General features: G+C 46.2%; 1 protein-coding gene across 8 annotated transcripts in view; it reads left to right on the plus strand.

Moving 5' to 3' along the window:
• Positions 1 to 9,270, plus strand: part of LOC120394543 (F-box only protein 16-like) — a 49,311-nt gene extending 40,041 nt beyond the window's left edge. For 4 of the 8 annotated variants that reach the window (XM_039518762.1, XM_039518763.1, XM_039518764.1 and 1 more), the window contains 3 exons: positions 6,282 to 6,507; positions 8,695 to 8,863; positions 8,942 to 9,270. In XM_039518762.1, the coding sequence (XP_039374696.1) occupies positions 6,282 to 6,507; positions 8,695 to 8,863; positions 8,942 to 9,032 (486 nt within the window). In that variant the 3' untranslated portion in view covers positions 9,033 to 9,270. Of the gene's footprint in view, positions 1 to 6,281; positions 6,512 to 7,293; positions 7,547 to 8,694; positions 8,864 to 8,941 lie in introns of those variants that run through there. The other 4 variants (XM_039518765.1, XM_039518761.1, XM_039518759.1 and 1 more) reach the window with 4 other exon arrangements.
• Positions 9,271 to 11,884: the final 2,614 nt, after the last annotated feature.

Raw genomic sequence — 11,884 nt, forward strand, 5'->3', positions numbered from 1 at the left:
AGCTTCTTCCACTCTGGGTCTTTGGTGGCAATTTGGCGGCGGGGGGTCCTTCTGCTCTGGGACCCGCCGCCGAAGTCCCCCGAAGACCTGCGGCGGGGGGTCCTTCCGCCCCGAGACCCACTGCCGAAGTGCCCCAAAGACCCATGGCAGGGGGTCCTTCCACCCCGGGACCCGCCGCCGAAGTGCCGGGTCTTTGGTGGCAATTCGGTGGCAATTCGGTAGTGAAGTCAATGGAGTTACAACAGTGTAAAGAGATCAGAATAAGGCTCCTTATCTTTTTGTTCTGATTCTCTCAAAGGCACTGGCTTTTTTTCCATGTTAAGAACTGAGGGTAGCCCTTATAGATTGTGTTAGATGTTCTGGGACCTTTATGGGAATTCTGCACCAAAAAATTAAAAATTCTGCACACAATATTTTAAATTTCTGCTTATTTTATTTGTCAAAATAACAATACATAATCATGCCGGTTTCAATTAGTTTGGTAATTTATTTCAAAATACATGTCAGCAAGTATGTCTGTAACAATACAGACAACATAAAAGATTCAGGAAATGTTTTTTGACAAATAGATTCCTTACTAGGCATATTAGTACAGAACTTTGAGTAATAATTTGTTTAAACTACAATGCAGAAACATATTTCCCGAACCCCTCAGAAGCAGTGCAAAGGCTTGGGGGAGTCGGGGTAATGGAGGAGCTGAGGGAGAGGGAAGTAATTGCTGGGAAGGAGCCTGGGAGTGAACTGTGGAGGGTTGTTGGGTGTGGGTGGGAGAAGTATGAAACAGTTTTTTTAGGGAGGGGGAGGGATTGTTAGGGAGTTGGGGAGCCTCCCCCAGGGAGACTATGGCTGCCCCTAACCTCTCCCATTCAGTCAGGCACATCTGCCCACCATGTCCCCATGTGTCCTTGCATCCCACTCCCCATTCAGCCAGGCATATCTGCACATGTCCCCATGTGGCCCTGCACCCTCACTCAGCGAGGCATAGCTGCCCCTGTCTTCATGTATTCCTGCACCCCCATGTCCCATTCAGCCAGGCATAGCTGCCCCTGTCCCCATGTGTCCCTGCATCCCCACTCAGCCACCCCCATCCTCATGTGTCCCTGCACTCCCTCTTCCCCCCCTGTCCCTATGTGGCTCTGCACCCCCACGCCCATTCAGTCCCTGGCTCAATGTTGTCACCCCACTAGCCTCTGTGCCCTTGGCCCAGTCTGTCCCCTGAACTAGCCCTTCTAAACCCCAGTCTGTATGATCCCCCCAGCAGCCTGTTTTGCCCCACTCTGTCCATCCCCCCATATCCAGTGCCTCCTCGCCTGGCCCCATGGGCAGAGCGCTGTGAGGAAGGCAGCCTCTATCCCTCCCTCTCCGCGGCTGCCCTCGCTTCTGGAGCCACATCAGCCCCTGGTGCAAAAGATGTAATTGCAGCATGACTTCTCTTGCAGCTTCCCTTTGCCTCCCTGTCAGAATCAATTATTCTGCAGAGGGGAGGAATCTGTGGGGGCATTAATTGTGCACTTGTGCGATGGTGCAGAATTCTCCCAGGAGTAACGTTTTGGTGTTCCTGAATCCTGGACTGTCCCCAGTTTCAGTAACCAACCTACTCTTCCTCTTTCACATTATTCCAGACAGTCTATAATCCTGCTAGCCATTGCTGATTATGACACTGTGATGATAATAGTGTATTTTCCTTAGGCTGATGAAAGAGACAAAATTATTTATATAACCAAGTAGAAAATATCAAAAAATAATTTATGTTTATTGTAAAGATCATCATCATCATCATCATCATGTTCCTATTACGCCTCTGATGTTTAGGGCAGTGACGAAGCTCCTCCACTCCTGTCTGTTTCTGGCAAGTCTTTCAATGGTTCCCCAGCTACATCCCAGGTTTTTCAGCTCGGCTTCCACAGCTTTTCGCCAGGTTGTTTTCTGGTGGCCTCGTTTTCGCTTGCCTTCAGGTGTCCGTCTTATTGCTGCTCTGGTGATGGACTCAGTTTCCATCCAAAGCACATGACCGATCCATCTCTAACGCCTCCTGGCAATGATAGTGCTCAGATCCTCTTGGCTGCACTTCGTCAATAGATCTTGGTTTCAGCTTGTAAAGATAAGGTTGGGAAATCTTGTTTAAATATCATTGTTAAAAGATTCCCATGTCAGCCAAGCCCAAAGAGAGAGGCTTATAATTCAAACCTTTTAAATTAATCCTTTGGAAAAGAAGGAAGCGTGTTGAAAGAATAAATGCCCCAGGTACCAAAAGATAAAATTATAATGAAGACACGTAAGATGAATGCACTGAAAGTGAATGAAACCAAAGACTATTATACTGAACAATGAAGGTGTGGAAAGGGTTAATATATAAGCGAAAAGGAGATAGTGTTCCAGATTCACAAGAGTGAAAAATGGGTGTTGGATACCAAAAGGAAAGAAATAATTTCAGGCCACACCCAGACTCTGTTAAAAATCAGTGGAATAGCATCCACTGGGCCTGGTCCGAGTTTGGCCCCTTGGTTTCTTTTCAGTGGGGTGGTAGCGTTTGCTAGAGTAAATTTTGGGGAAGACCACGGTGTGATTGTTACAGTGCCACGAGTCCTGGAAACTATGGCAACAAATAAGAAAAGCTCAAGATTTGTTTGGTAACAAGTAAAATTAGCTTTGAAGCCCCTGGCTTTTGACTATAGGGCCAAACCCCTCCCTCACGTGTGTACATGCAACGCCCATTGCCTCCAGTGGGAGATGTGAGAATATATAGAATTGGGCCCATCATTTTTGTTGGGGAGAATCATGACCCTCTTATATACTGAGCTACTGGCTCTCCCCTCCCCCACATGCTTCTACTTGTAAGCTATGACTCTTGTAAGGTTTTAATTTTTGGTCCAAAGTCTTTGGGCCTGATTCATTACTTTTTACTTCTGTTTTATGCCCGTGTAACTCCATTGAAGTCAGTGAAATGACACCAGTGTAAAACTGGAGTAGCTCAGTGATGAATCAAGCCCTTTCTGTTTTGGGAGTGCTTTGCCATCACCTCTCTCCTTTTATCAGAGGGGTAGCCGTGTTAGTCTGGATCTGTAAAAGCAACAAAGAATCCTGTGGCACCTTATAGACTAACAGACGTTTTGCAGCATGAGCTTTCGTGGGTGAATAGAAGTGGGTATTCACCCACGAAAGCTCATGCTGCAAAACGTCTGTTAGTCTATAAGGTGCCACAGGATTCTTTGTTGCTTTCTCTCCTTTTAGACTCTTATCCAGTAAAGTGCTTAAGCAGGCACTTAACTTTAAGCATGTGAGTAGTCCCACTGAAATCAGTGGGACTAACTGACATGATTAAAGTTGCAAAGAGTCCTGTGGCACCTTATAGACTAACAGACCTATAGGAGCATGAGCTTTCCTGGGTGAATACCCACTTCATCGGATGCATTCACCCACGAAAGCTCATGCTCCAGTACGTCTGTTAGTCTATAAGGTGCCACAGGACTCTTTGCTCCTTTTACAAATCCAGACTAAAACGGCTCCCCCTCTGATACATGACTAAAGTTAAGAACCTGCTTAAGTGCTTTATGAGATCAGGGCCCTAAAGCTTGCCCCATACTATCTGGACCGTATCACCTTGGGAAGTATTGTCCCCATTTTACAGATGCAAAACTGAGGCACAGAGTAGATGGAGTGACTTGTCCAAGCTCACATATTGAAAGCAGGTCTCCTGCACTTCAGTCCAGGGCCCGAGACAGTAGGTCATCCCTCCTGTCCTTTTTGATACAGAGCCATGCGCCCCCATAGTGAGTCCACCCATTTGGACCTTTTGGTCCCTGCAGTGTTGTCACTGCTCCCAAATGACAGCCTCCTTTACAAACCTATGGGCTCATCTACTAAGACTCCACATAAGGTTTTTGCAGCTGTTCAGCAGAATAATCGGTCTCGTGCCAAAAACGTCCAAATGTCAAAACCATGGCCATTTTATTAGCAAGATGAAAATCACGAAGTCTGACGCTCATGACAGCTGTGAGAAATATTACAGCCTCAGCAATCATGGCTGTTTTTTTCCCCTTTCATGCTTTAGATTCTGTTCTGTGTGAGTGGCTGCTCCACTCCTACAAATGTTCTTGAGTTACTGTTGCCTGTATTCTAAGGTGATAAGATCACAGTATTTGGGGTCAGGAATGAATTTCCCCCACGCATATTGGCAGGGAGCTGGTGACTTGAGGAAGGAACATCTTTTAGGGTCAGGTGTGCATTTCCCACATGTCCAGCTTTCTGCCACTGCCGAGGCCTCGGGCAGTGGCAAATCTCAGTTCTAGCCAACTAATATAGCCTCAGTTCTATAGCCTCAGTTCTGCAACTCATAATTTGAGTATTACTTATTTGCACAAGTAGTACCATTGAATTTCCTGGGACTAGTCATGGGAGCAAAAATTACTCTGGGTAATGCTTGCAGTATCAAACTCCTTTGTACATTTCACTCTTCTTGAAAAAGCACAGCCTAGCTTTGTGGTGTAACATGCTTTGCCTTCCTATCCCCAAGCACTCCGCGGCTGAATCACCAAGAACACAGGAGTGCAAAACCAAGGTACAGTCAGCTCATTGCAACAGCCACTGCTTACCCGCCTTCGTGTGTTTCCTTCTCTACTGGAAGAAAAACCTACTGTACCTGTCATGTCCTTGTTTACATTGTCATGCTCAATCACTCACAAGGACACCGTAAGCTGTTGCATACTTCCTGGCTTCTCTTTGGGTTGATGTTTGGCAATCATTGGACTGCTTATTTTTAACTTGAGGATTAAGCACTAAGCATTATACAATATCCATCGCAGTCATATCAAGTGACCACAGGAAAATGCAAAACCGTGTTAAATTTTCTGTACAACAGCTTGATTCTTGACAATAGTCTGCTTATAATAACATCATCGGCCATCATTGCTTCATAGTGCATTTCTAAGCAGATGTTTTACTATACTCATGGTTTTTCAGTATTCTAAACAAGGGATAAACAAATGATTTGGATCAGTTTAACAAGGGCTAGATTGCTAGCAGGCAGCTTCTCACGAGCTGCTTTTGAAACATTTTGGGATTTCTTTAAAAGACTAAACAATCACTGTAATGGTAGGAATATATTTGGCTACTTCTAATTAATCATAGACATTGACTAGTAAAATGAAAAGATAAAAATTGACCATTGTGTATAAATTCTATGCCTGATCTACCTTTGCACTATGGTGCCTCAGACCTCACAAAGGAAGCAAGGTTGGGCCTGGTCAGCACTTGGAAAGGAGACCTCCAAAGAACCCTGCAGGAAGTGGTGCTGGGGACTCAGTAACTGGTGCAGTTCCCTCTGAGTCAGGTCTGCATCCACCTGCTGCAAGGGGACTACAGCTGCTTTCTTCTGGATGAGACATAAACCACAAGTCCTGGCCACTTGTGGTGGTTAAAGCTTCCACGGCTCTTTTGATAAAACTAGGAGCACTAGCCTCGGAATCTTGGCCAAATTCTAGTGGAGGTAAATTCCATGCTGGTGATTGTGAGTGTTTATTATTAAATCCCACCCGGCAGATTCAGTTCCACCTTGTTCTCTTCACTTCCTCTCCTCGGCTATGGAGCCAAGTTGTTCTGCTTTGCTAGGGCACCCAAGAGATGGTTGCACTTCATTGTTGTTGGAAAAGATCAGTCTAGCCCATGCATATTGCACAGACTGCTGTGAGATTGAATTCGTCTGTAAAGGGCCTTGTGATTGTGAGCTGAAAGGGGCTGTAGAAGTGCAAAGTATGATTAGTGCTAATGCAAACTGCTGCTCTATAAACAGCTAACTTCTTGCCAGCTGGAATCCTTCATAATATAAATGAATACATTGATTCCATAAAGGAGATCAGTATGGTTCACTACATCCCAAGTTCTGCCCATGGATGTTTGCCCACTGATTTCAATAGGAGCCGTGCACATATGTCTGAGGACAAAATTCGGCCGGAAAGTGTGAGCTGTTGTGGAGACTCAATTAATGTGGGGAAGCCTCCTTTAGTGGCTGCTTCTAATTGGCTTCCTTTGTCATTCATGAAAGGCTGGAATTTTTTCCACTCCACAACCCGCCCCCTAAATATATGAAGTGCTCTTATTTGTGTAGCTTACTACACAGATCTGTGGAATTGTACTAACAGAGCATAGGTCACTGCTGCAAAACAAAACTATAATTGTATGTCATTTAAAAACCAAGGATACTAGATAGTTTTCGAAGGCCTCAGACATTTTTATCCCCTTGTGGCTGTTAGGAGAATATGATCTTTCTGTTTTTCTCTTCCCAGCTGTCCTTATCTGCAGACCTTGGCTCTAGCCCCAAAGGACCAGTTCGCCCAAGTTGGGCTACTCACCAATCAACAGGGTACCCTGTTACCAAAGCAACAGCTAAGATCCTAGCTCAGAGTGCCCGGTGGAATGCTGGGATACGGCCAGCCCCTGTTCGCGCTCCAGTACCAAAGCTGAGTGAAAGAGGGAAGAAGGCCTTTGCAAGGATGAGCAGAAGTTCTCCATGTTAGTAAGCTGCTCTATCTCGTTGCTTAAGCTACCAGAGAGACGACAGCTCTCTGAGTTTGGAGTTGGGGAGCCATTGGCACTATGTTCCCTGATGCCAAGCAAGCAGCAGTCATTTTAGATGGTGTGAACCAAACTGACTGTAATTTACCAGCCCTAAAATGTGGCACAAAGACTCACACGTAGCAGTTTCCTGTGGCATCTGTCTCTATGGTGACCAGACAGCACACGTGAAAAATCGGGACAGGAGGTGGGAGGTAATAAGAGCCTATATCAGAAAAAGATCTCAAAATTGGGACTGTCCCTACAAAATCAGGACATCTGGTCACCCTATCTGTCTCTCATGACTGTCACAGTACCTAAGGGCCAGTCTACACTATAAAGGCTTTGACGGGACAGCCATATCGGTACAGCTATCCCAGCAGAGCTCCTTAATGTAGATGCAGCACATCCCTGTCAAAGGAGTTCTTTTGTCGGTGTTGATAAAGCACCTCCAAGAACAACATAAACTACCTGGCAAATGGAATCTTTGGCCAGAATGGGGGAGGGGGTACGTGCCTGCTTGTGTGTATGTGTCCATCCCAGCATACCCGTGCCAGTGAGGGTGATGGTTTTCATGCTCCTAGTCGACGTAGGCATGCCAGCAAAACTTTGTATTGTAGACTTGGCCTAAATGCTGGCAAGAGTTTTGTGTGACATGAACTCCTGGGTGTTCCCCTGTAGGGCAGGGGGTTTGTCTCCAATGTGAATACAGATGTTTTAACACCTTGTTATATATGTGTCTAGGGGCCTGGTGCAGAGCCCATTGACTCTGATGTGCTTTGGACAAGGCCCTGGATGGATGCCTTAGGCTGGGGATTGATAACGACAGATTGGAAGAAGGGTCCCCTCAAGGAATTAGAGAAGAAAATGCTACTTTTACCACCAGTCCTGGGGAGAGGTTTCGAACTGCTGTTAAAACAGTCGAGTGACATCATCAAAAGCAATTTCTGCCATGCCAGCCTAGGACTAGCTGGTGCAGTCCTTACACAGGGCCTTCCCTTATGACATGCTGAGCATCATGCAGAGTAACCTCAGCTTCCAGTGAGCATCTTCCAGGAGTCGCTCAGCACCTGGCAGCATCGGGTCCTCGGAAAGTAATCAGGCAAAAATTCAATTGACGCCAGTGGCGGGTTAATAGATTAAGGATTGCAGGATTTGACCCTTTTGTTTTTTAAGAGAGTAACCGGTTCAGTAGATAAAGAAACCAGAACGGGCACAGCAGAAGGCATCTGATATGGCGCCATGTAGCAGTTTCAAAGAGAAACTGCAGGTGCAGTAAATGGAAGTGGATTGACAGCATTTATTAATGAATCCCTATGGGAGGAGGGTATGGAGTGGAGTCCTGTGGGGATCCCTTCTGAGCTCCATACCATTCAGAGCCTTCCTTTGTGACTAGGAGCCAAGGGTGATGATCCAGAACTTGGTGTGATCGCAACTGGCTTTGTGGGGGGGTAGGATTTAAATGCCATCCAATCTTGATACGCTGGAGAAGGGGGTGGAATTGAGACAAACGAGAAGTGGGGCATGTAGGAAGGAATATGCAAATGCATCTATATGAACTGGAGGAGGGGCACCCCAGACTGCAGTCAGAGGGTTATAGAGGTAGGGATACACTGCATATAAATCAACAATACAGTGCCTATATATAAAATAGGGCCCTGATCCAGCAGTGCGGTCACATGGACAGAGCCCCAGTGAGGCTCTGCATTGGTCTGCAGTCCATACATGAGAAGCTCATTGCAGGATCGGGGCCTTCAACTGTATTAATTAATTAGCATATCACACGTCCATCAAATGCGACACTTATCCTGCTCCGTTTGACACCGTTCTGGCTCCTGGGGCAATACTGCACTCACTCTTGAGTACTGCAGTTCAAAAAAGGACACAGGAAAATGAGAGTGAAAGCGGAGTTGATCCACAGAGAAGACTCTTAGAAAATAAGCTGAGAGGAAAGGGGAAGAAGGGAACTACTGTCTCCAGGCATCTTGTAAAGGAGACAGATGAATTATCCCCACTAGACTATAAGGATTTCACAAGAAATGATGAGCTGTATTAAGTGTAATATAGGTTGATTGCTGGGCAAAACTACATAACCCCTTGTAAAAGAGAGACAGCCAAGTTCTTCTTTACTGTTCACATCTTCAGGGACCTCTTCTGGGTCTCTGCAATCTCCTCTGTGCCTTTCTTACGGTGAGCTGACCAACATTAGACTCAGCTCTCAAGATGAGAGTAGTTTGCCATATTCCCATGACGCTGGAAGTACAGGCAGTAGAATTAGGGATATTTGTAACAGGACCAAATTCTACAAAATGAGGTACTGATTTTGCAGTTTAGAAATAATCTACATGTCCATTCAGTGACTAAAACAATCTGTAGCAGCTGCTAGTCTCAGGATTTTCTCTTTATCCATTCTAGCATCCCCACTGTTTGAAGCTCAGCCCTGGCAAATTCCTCCATCGGACCATGGATCTGATGCAGAGTAAGGGAGTGAAGGTTCAGTGCAATTCATCCCAGTCAAACCGGCTCATCTGCCCAGCTTTCAGAAGATGCCGATCACATCCCTGAGTTACCGTGAAGAACGGATGTTACTGACATTTAAGAATCACGCTCAAAGTCTCAAGGATCCAGCTCCATTTTTTTATATTACTTGTCACAATAAGAGACTTCCTCCCCACCCTCATTGAACTCACTATACAATGGCTATAAAATCACTATACAATGCGGAGAATGTGGAGACCCTGAGGGAGATTTACTAGTATAGCTCTGGGCTAACTGCATTGCAGCCAATTTACACTGAAGGGTTTTTGGGGCAGGGACTATCTTTTACTATGTATACAGCACATTGCAGAGTGGGCCCTCACTATGGTTGGGATCTCCAGGTGCTGCCATAATACAAATAAGTCATGCAAAACTAGGGTGAGCTCAGAATTTGAATCAGTATCTTGTTTGCTATCTTGCCTTTTTTCAGTATGTTTTCTTGTTTCTGCTGCTTTGGATGCTGATGCCTCATTCTGCTTTCACTCAGTGTATGTCTTCACTGCAGAGTTAACTTGGGCAATTGGCACCCCGGTTAGTCTAACCCAGGTGCAAGCTGCCACACTGCAAAGCCTTACTGTCTTACTGTGTCCTCACTGGTGCTGGACTCCCGTGTGTGTGTCATAAGGACTTCGGGGGCATATCCCATGGTCCTGTGTGCTGCAGTATGCTGAGCTACACTGATTCTTTCCCAATGAATTGTGGGAGAATTTGTCTGTCTTTTTGGGCGCAGGGGGGATTGTGGGACGGCACTGCAGGATTACCAGCACTGGAGTGATTTAGGCCTGGTCTACACTAGGGGAGGGGATCGGTCTAAGTTACACAACTTCAGCTACGTGAATAACGTAGCTGAAGTCGACATACTTTGATCTACTCACCGTGGTGTCTTCACTGTGGTAAGTTGACAGCTGACGCTCCCCTGTCGACTCCGCCTGTGCCTCTCGCTCCGGTGGAGTACTGGAGTCGACGGGCGAGCGCTTGTCTAGTCGAGACACGATAAATTGTCTAGATAAGCCCATACACTGTGTCCTCACTGCAAAGTGAGTGGTTACAGCCTGAGTGAATGTGGAGCCCAGGGTCTTACTTATCCCCCAGCTGGGTTGAAATGCCCCTGAACTCCAGGGAGAGGTTTGTGCATGGATGGGAAGGGGGGTTAGGGCTAAAAGCCAGTTAAGAGCTCAGATTAACTCTGCACTGAAGACAGACCCTCTCCAAGGTTTGACTCCATGACTTCAGTGGTGTAACTCCTGATTTACACCAGCGTGAGAGCAGAATCAGACCCCAGACTGCAGCTAAAATTGTTGCATGAGATTTTCCATGTGGCGCTGATACCAGTATGATTGGCACAGAGAAGGTGAATCAGATACAAAAGTGATACATGTATACAAATAGGATAATCATATCCAGTAAATCATAACCTTTCCGATGATATCTCACATGACCCATCTTGCATAAAATACATCATAATTATACCATACTCGTATCATAATAATATCTCTATGAAGAATATGTCACAGTAACAATTGGAGCATTTGGTCTAAGCAGGGATCTCAACATTTTCCATACTAGGTTGTCCTTGCCATTTAGCAATATGGGAAGGGCCAGATGGTCATCCCCCACCGGATAGATAGAATGAAAACCCCTGGTCTAAAGCAAGAGAGCAGCCTAAAAAGTGCTCCAAGGAAGGGGACATAAGCCAGTGTGGACATGGGGAAAATTAAAGCCCTTGAGCTATGCCCACTAGTGGCTGTTCTTTTCGCCCTTCTGCAGCACCTTCTTCCTCCAGGCCCATATACAGCTGCCACCATCTCTCCTATCTGTCCACTTGCTCTCCTGTTTCCTCTTGTTTTTTCTCATTGTCTTTTGTTTTGTGGCTCTCTCTCTCTATTTGTGGCTCTACTTGTTTTTTGTCCTCCTGCTCCCCTACCACATTCCCCCATTCACCAGGATACGTGTGGCTCTGGATGGGAACAACCACTGGTATCCCCTGCATGAGTGAGCTGAATGTCTCAGAAAAAGAGAAGCTTGAGCGGGCAGGATACTGTGTGAACCTATGACCATGTACACGTCAGCAGCGGCTTCCCTGGATGGCTTCTCTAGTGGCCAAGGTGTGACCAGGGAGAAAAGGCAGGTGGCGTTCAGATGCCTGCCTGCTGCTTTCCCCACAAAAGACGCATGTTTGAAGGGGACAGCACTAGTGGATCTGTGGCTCATGCAGTATTCTGTGGCTACTCCTCAGTGAAGCTCTGCTCCGCGCCCATGCTTACTGAGCCTAGCACAGCTTTGGGGTGGGAGCAATACTGCCTGTGTAGGGAAACAGTGATCTAAGCCCCAATGCTAGGGCTAGCTAAAGGAGAGTGTCCTTTAGCTCAAATAGCAGAAGCTTGCCCTTCAAAGACTGTAGGGCCACAGTTCTGTTCCTCCTGTAGCATATATGCCATGTAATCAGTGGCCTCTGCTTGTGGTCACCAGTCTACTCTGCCAGCTCCTGTTTACAGAGACAAGGGGGTGAGATATCTTTTATTGGACCAACTTCTGTTAGTGAGAAAGACAAGCTTTTGAGCTACACAGAGCTCTTATTCAGGTCTGGGAAAAGTGCTTACAGATACAGAGTATCTGACAAATTCATGGACTAGATAAACTAGAATTACATAAATTCATGGAGGATAGGTCCATCAATGGCTATTAGCCAGGATGGGCGGGGATGGTGTCCCTAGCCTCTGTTTGCCAGAAGCTGGGAATGGGTGACAGGGGATGACCTGTTCTGTTCATTTCCTCTGGGGCACCTGGCCCTGGCCAC

This window comes from Mauremys reevesii, unplaced genomic scaffold (genome assembly GCF_016161935.1).
Source record: "Mauremys reevesii isolate NIE-2019 unplaced genomic scaffold, ASM1616193v1 Contig64, whole genome shotgun sequence".
Classification (NCBI taxonomy): Eukaryota; Metazoa; Chordata; order Testudines; family Geoemydidae; genus Mauremys; species Mauremys reevesii.